This window comes from Acanthamoeba castellanii (assembly GCF_000313135.1).
Source record: "Acanthamoeba castellanii str. Neff unplaced genomic scaffold scf7180000084219, whole genome shotgun sequence".
NCBI lineage: Eukaryota > Discosea > Longamoebia > Acanthamoebidae > Acanthamoeba > Acanthamoeba castellanii.
Genome location: NW_004457314.1, coordinates 1 through 7,119, shown reverse-complemented (window position 1 = coordinate 7,119; position 7,119 = coordinate 1). Strand labels below are relative to the sequence as shown.

Genomic DNA, 7,119 nt, shown 5'->3' with positions numbered 1-7,119 from the left:
TGTCGCTCGCGGCGGAGTAGAGGAGTGGCGACACCACTTCCTCCGCACCGCAGTCGAGGGCGTAGGCGAGGGCCATGTGGCCGAAGATGTCTCTGGCCTCCGTCTTGGCTCCGGCCTCGAGCAGCGCAGTCAGCACGGAACCCGCGCCGACTTCAGCTGCCCAGTGAAGCGCCGTGGCTTCCGTGGCATCCGAAGCACAGAGCTGGGCTCCGGCCTTCAACAGACTACGGACAATGTCCACGTCGACCTGCAACCATGGCAAGATATCAGAGGCAAGGCCATACTGGAGGCATCGTAAAGCAACTGCTGCGTACCAATGAAGCGTAATGAAGAGGAGCTTCGAGGTCGCAGTTGGGCAGAGAGGGGTCGGCGCCATGCGCCAAGAGCACAGCAATCGCTGATGCGCTGCCCTCCCGGAGGGCATAGTGGAGCGGGGTATCGCCTTCGTCGTCCTGGAGGTCCGCTGGAGCGCCATGCTAGAGTAGACGAAAGCAAAGTGCAGAGATGTCAGTGGCCATTGACTACCGGGTTGGAAGGGGGGGGTAGCAAGCCAGTACCTGGAGAAGGGTCAATATGGTGGGTCTGTGATCGACCACAACGGCGCGATGGAGGGGGGTGTCGCCTTCGATGGCCGAGGCGAAACAATAAGCACCACTCAGGAGAAGCTGGCTGCAGACGTCGGCCTTGCCGGCGGCAGAAGCCCTAAAATAAATCAAATCATCAAAATGTTAACCACACAAATCGCAGCGTGCGGGTTCGCGTGTCGTACCAGTGCAGCGGAGTCTCAAGCAGTTGGTTGGCTGCGTTGGGGTCGGCCCCAGCGCGGAGGAGGAGCTCCACCACCTGCTGGTGGCCGAACCCGGCAGCCCAGTGAAGCGCGGCGTTGCCGCGCAAGTCGCGCTTGCTCACATCCGCTCGGCTGGCCAGCAGCAGTTCCACCGCCCAGCAGTCGCCCTATACGTTTGTGGTGTGAATTGAATAAGAAGCCATGGAGGGGTAGAAAAAGGGAAAGAAAGTGAGGGTAAAGTTCTGAAATGAGCGCAGGGTAACGTACACCAGCAGCAGCAATATGGAGGGCGGTAAAGCCGCGGGCATCGGGAGCATTAACTGCCTCACCTCCAGAGGAGTCCACTGAAGAGCGAAGGAGGTCGGGGCTGCCTTGCCACGCCGCTTGCGCGATGTCGCCTGTGTGTGAGGGGGGAGGGAGCGAAGAAAAATTGGTATTGGTACGTAGGAGATATGGTTGTGGTGCGGAGGAGGAGGAACAATACTGTCGTCCAGCCCAAAGTCGAAGTTGGGCCTGGAAGAGGTGGATGAGGTCTGAGTAGACGTAGAGCTCCTCTCCTCGTAGGTGAAGGACGCCGCGGTCGGCGACCACAGCTTGGAGTCATTGGATACGCGAACCGACACGATTCCTGCGTAGCACACGTGATATACCAAAGGTGCTTACACGTCAGTCGAAAGCCGGTGTCTTGACGTTAAGACGATAAGCCTGGCTTTGTACGTACCCGAATGGTGAGGCGGAGTGGTGCAGATGAGGGTACGAGGGCCGTGGAAGACCGGCATAACATCGATGTTGTCAAAGCGTACGCGAGCTGAGGGACTATCGACGAAGTTGGTACCCAATACCGCCACGCGAGTGCCACCAGCAATGGTTCCACTGTAAGGGATCACCTGTGTACCATGCAACGCCGTAAGTCGTTGGTGAACTCTTGGGCGGTCGCACCTCAGAAAAAGGGGGAAAAGTGAGCGGGTACCTCGGTGACCGAGGGGGTCATGGACGACACCGGGCGCAGCTGAGTCGAATGGGATAGTACACAAACTGGGTTGGATTGTACATAGTCCAATATCTCGTACTCGTTACCATGATATCTGGAGTGGTTTGCAAAGAATGTCAACAAATATGTACACATCACGAGAGCGAAAGAGAGAAGCAACGTTGCCATCATACCTTCTAAGCTCGAATCTAATCGCAAAGAGCGATTCACCTTGCTGGTGCGAGGTCGCCATAATCTTGAGCCTTCGGAATGAGACAACACGCCCTGGCGCGACCTGTGGCCCACATCACCAAACGAACGTGAGTTTACGTGTCAGAATAGAAATGACAATTTGAGTCGTGATGGAGCGGATGTGCGCGAGCGCAGACCTTGACGGGTTTGTTGCCGGTCAGAAGCTTGTTCTTTTCCTCGAGAGTATCGCAGCGTATGAGCACGGGCGCGATGTAGAGGTTGGACTCCATGCCGAGTTCTTCCTCTACCAGTTGGAGCGTCGGGTTGGGCTTGAGGTTGCGCTTGTACACGGATTTCTCGGGTGGCTGTTCCACGATGCGGAGCAGCGGTCTTGCCCTGGGAGGGTGCACACGAAGGTTGGAGTGAGGAGTCAGCATACAAGGCACGTGAGCGAATCAATCCATCGGCACGCTACGACCGCAATAGCTCACGAGAACAAGAAACACATCACGTGGAGAGAGCAAGCAGTGGGGTTGTGCGAGAAAGCTGAGAGTGGTGAATCGATAGGGTCGAGGGAGAGAAGTGAAGAGGCCACAACACACACACGACACACACAACACAACGGGCGAGTCGAGGAGCAGTTACCTCGGGGCGTGAGGGACGGGCGGGGCAGGGGTAGCGTGCGGAGTCGGCGGGGCGCCGGCCACCGCCAGACCCACGCCGCCCAGCCCAAGGGGCTGCGGCTGTTGTGCCTGCGGCAGCGCCGGGAGCCCGGCGGCTGCCGCTGTACCCGTGGGGCCGGCGGTCGCCGAAGTGGGCGGCGGCAGCAGGCTGCCGAGGTCTTCAACGAGCGAGTCGTGGTTCGAGGTCAGGCGCGACTCGTGGAGGATGCGCTTGAGCTCCAGCACATCGAACGGTTGGAGTTGGAGGAGGGCGAGCAGCTGCAGCATCTGCACCGGCTGCAGACGCGGCAGCGCATCCTGGAGCGCGAGGAGGTCGTCGAGATCGAGCTGGAGGAGCATGCGCAGGGGCTGGTAGAGGTGGAAGTGCTCCTTGCGCAGCTGGAGGAGCTGGGACAGCACGGTCTGCTCCCGGCCGGCGTCGGCCGAGGCGAGCTCCTGGTGCAGGGAGGCGAGGGTCTCGGGCAGGAGCTGCCCCAGCAGCTGCTGGAGTTGCTGGAGGAGCTGGAGCTGCTGCACTTGCGGACCCGGAGGCACGAATTCGAAGATCTTCATGAGCTGCAGGATGGAGAGCCGATTGAGGAGCTGGTAGAGCTGGTACACCTGTACCAGCAGGCCGAACGACGCCACCATTTCCTTGGGCAGCTTGTCGATGGCCTCGTTGTCCTGAGACGAGGTGGAGTCACCGTCGCCGCCGTGGGGATGCTGAATGTCTCCATCTTCTCCATCTTCAGCCTTCGCCTGGCTGGCCTTGGCCACGCCGGGAGGAGGCTGAGCATTCGTTGAGGAGGTGAGGGTGACGAGTCGATCCACTTGGGCAGACGTCGCGTCGCGCAGCAATTCGCCTAATTGGCCAAGCAGCAGATCCTCGGGCCGATGCCGCAGGAATTGGGCCACGGTGGCCAGATGTTGGGGGTTGAGGCCTTGCAGGAGGATGATAAGCTCCAGCAGGTCATCTTGCAGAGTCTGGGTGTCCATTTCGAGAGGTTCGAGCAGTTGCACCAATTAACGACAAATTTCTATCTTCTCGAGAGAAGACAGAAGGAGGGGGTCCAATCGAAGATGAAGAAGTCTTGGCCGAGCTGGCGGTTGGATGGAGGAAAGCTGTAGAAGATGTCAGGCCCAGAGGCGAGCCTAACCCGATCTCTCTTTTTCTAACTTTTTTCTAATTTTTTCCAAGCTGGCCTACACGAGATGTCCAATACTTCAATCTTTCGGCCTCTTCTTTTCCCCTCCTTGCTCCCTTCCAGCCTTTTTCACATTCCGTGCGACCATACACTCGAAATTTCCCTCAGCGGGAAAAAGAAAGGGCTGGCGTGGCGTGACGTCACGGAAGAAAATGTTTTTCCTTGTTGATTCTTGCCTTCCTTTTGAACCACAAGATTGGGACCAGCATTTCGTTCCTCCCCCTCTCCTTCTTGAACGACTGAGTGATCGAGGAAGATGACGTCATGGCTGGGTCGAATGAGCGGAATACTTGCGCCGCTCCCTGATGCCTCCCTCTTGGCGGGCGTACAGCAGCTTACCGCTCGTCTGCGCGCTGCGACCACCCCAGATGAGCGGTGTCGTGTAGTGAAGACTCTTCGAACCCACGCGCACTCGCGCGCAACCCACGAGGTACCCTTTCAAAGAATTCGAATTGAAATCACCATTCAAACTCTGCACTCAATCTCTCATTCATTCAACGAGCCATTTCCCTTCCCCACGCTGTTCTAGCGCGCTCACAGTGCGGTGGTGTGGCGGCTTTGGTTGGGCGTCACGGTCACAGGAGTTGGGCAAGGCCATTCCCGAGTTGGTGGACGTGCTCAAGCTGGAGCGCAGCAACCTCGACGCCGTGTGCGATGCCCTCGAGACGCTCTACCTCATCTGCAAGCCCGTTCCTCCCGAGGTTTTACCTCCACACCACCATTTCGTCTTGCGCTCCGTAGTTCATTGGCTTGTTGATGTTTACTGGTGCATCATCGTTTACTCAACTTCGCACGCCTTCCCTTTGCCTCCTACTGTCCTGCAGGAGAATGAAGGAGCCGCCGGTTATGTGGAGCTCTACAACGCGGGCCAGTTTGTAGAGGAGGAAGGATACGTGGGTGTCCTGTTGGCGCTCCTCGAAGAGAAGGAGTCCTACGTGCGCCTCAATACCGCCCAGCTCCTCACCACCCTCATCCAGCAGAAGGCTTCCACCCTGCAGGTCCGACGACCCACCGCTCCACCGCGCGCGCGCAACTCTGGTAGTACCGCAATCGCCTCATGCGCTTTGCTTTGGTGTTGTTACTTCAGGAGTACATTCTCCGCGCTCAGATGGGCGTGTCTCGTCTGATGGACCTGCTGGTGGACCATCGTGAGAGCGTACGCAATGGTTCGTGTCTGCTCGCTCCACCCCTTTTTTTGTTCAAATGATTTAATGTATCAAAAATGCGGATATTAATCGGCTGTGATACACGTATGCAGAGGGCCTGCTGCTCTTGACACACTTGGCGCACTCCAACCAGGAGATCCAGAAGATTGTCGCGTTTGAGGGTGCTTTCGAGAAGCTGTTCTTCGTGATTGACGCCGAGGTGCGGCGTCTTCCCGTGCCTCCCAACTGTGATGATGGTGATGATGACCTTCATCGTCTAACACATCGCGCATGCGTCTGCGCTTCATGCCTTGACAGGGTGCTGCCGAGGGTGGTATCGTGGTGCAGGACGCCTTGAATCTGATGAACGCCCTGATCGCCGGCAACGTTTCCAATCAGGTTTGTCTCTGCTGTCTATGAAACTGCTCACCTAACGCAGCTAACAGCATTGGGACGTGTGTGTATGTGTGGTGTGTGTGTGTCGTGTGTCGTGTTCAGAATTATTTCAGAGAAACGTCCTGCATCCAGCGTCTGCCTCCGCTGCTGCGTCTGGGCCAGACGGTACCGTTTTGTCGTCTTTCCAGCAATGGCAGCGCTTTAGGACTCAGTATTCGAAACCCTTGATTTTTATTTATTGATTTATTTTTTGATCGCGAACACTAGGACCAATGGTTCCTCACCGAAGAGCGGGCGGCCATCCTGCTCCTCGCGCTTGACACCATCTCTCTGCTCGTCTCTGCGCACAACCCCAACACTTCGACCAACCAGGTAAAGCGCGCGCCCTTCCCCGTTTTGCTGCTCGTGTCTGCTTCACCGGCAATGGCTCACGCGTGTCGTGTCATTCTGAAGACTGCTATCAGGAAGCACGGGCTGCTGGACCTGGTCATGCACCTCGCCTTGTCCCGCATCAACTCCCCCGCCGTCCGCTCACGCGTACGTTTGCTCGCACCTTTTTTTATTTATTTATTGGTGTACGCCATAGGTCGTGTGCACTCGTCTCAACGTTTGTCGGCACTACTGCGGCCTAGGCTCTGCGCACGCTCGGGAACGTGATGAAGGACAGCAGCGACAACCGCAACGCCTTCATGTCCAAGGTGGTGGAAACCGAGGACGGAGGACAGAAGCAGCCGGTACCATCTCTCTCTCTCTCTCTTGCGGGCGCGTGCGCTCCTTCGCCCACTGACTGACGCCTAATGCGTATTATTATTATTATTATTATTGTTTTTATTGTGTGGGTATAGGCCCTGCACAGGCTCCTGGTGATTTTGTTGAACTCGAGGGACGTGTCGGAGCGACTGGGTTCGCTCTACGCCTTCAAGTCGTACCTCCACGAAAACGAAGAGGGCCAAATCGCCCTGGCCTCCACCCTCAGGTCTACTTCCTCCTGCCCTTTTTTTCTCACTTATCTCACATTTTGTTTTTAATATATATTATTTATTTATATCGCCCCCACAACAACAGGCCCAGCCCGATCGCCGATGGAGACGAAGACAGCGTTGAGTCGTTTTCCATTGGCCGTCGTCTTCTCCACGGACTCATCGTCGAGGGTGCCCTGTACGTCCCCTCACTCAGCGTATTCCAACCCGCCTTTTTTTTATTTCTAACCTTTTTGTCGTGTGATCGGTTCGTCGCGCTAGCAACGGAGACGGGTTCAGCGGGTGGTTCGCCGGCTGTGTGCTCTCCTACATCGTGGCCGACAGCCCCACCTGCAAGAAGGTGACCACACTCACACTCACTCTCCTCCCGCTGGGTGTATGTGTGTGGATGTGCTGAAGAAAGCTTCGTTCTTTCTTTCTTTCTCTCCCCCCCTCTCTCTGTGACGCGCAGTTGATGTTGGACATCCCGCTGGAGATCCCTCGGTCCGACCAGCCGATTGTGTCCCTCCTGGCCAAGATTGGTCACGCCATCATCGATGTCTACACCTCACCCAAGGGCGATACTCTCGTCCTCGTCGCCCTGCTGCGGTAGCCCTCCACTACTACCCTTCCCCTCTCTGCATCGATGGTTTGCTCATCTTCGCGTACGCCGCATGTGTAGGCTGCTCTGTATGTGGGTGCACGACTACTCGCCAGCGGTCAAGGCTTTCTTCCAGAACGCCAAGCACCTCCCCTTTGTACGTTCCTCCATACGCGTGTGCACGCAGCGCACATACCTGCGA

The 7,119-nt window shown here is 57.0% G+C and overlaps 1 protein-coding gene and 1 pseudogene across 1 annotated transcript; one reads left to right on the top strand and one right to left on the bottom strand.

Annotated features, from left to right (window-relative positions):
- Nucleotides 1-129: 129 nt before the first annotated feature.
- Nucleotides 130-3,607, bottom strand: ACA1_021700 (annotated as a pseudogene).
- Nucleotides 3,608-4,072: 465 nt separating this feature from the next.
- ACA1_021690 (Vesicle docking family protein) lies at nt 4,073-7,074 on the top strand (the record flags this gene model as incomplete). The annotated part of the gene is made up of 15 exons (XM_004335097.1): nt 4,073-4,246; nt 4,398-4,505; nt 4,641-4,814; nt 4,904-4,982; nt 5,075-5,181; nt 5,280-5,360; nt 5,460-5,522; nt 5,625-5,729; nt 5,811-5,894; nt 5,990-6,091; nt 6,203-6,333; nt 6,423-6,515; nt 6,599-6,677; nt 6,789-6,925; nt 6,999-7,074. Coding segments are annotated over 15 exons (1,593 nt in total), but the record flags the coding sequence as incomplete, so codon positions are not given.
- Between the last annotated feature and the right edge of the window lie 45 nt (nt 7,075-7,119).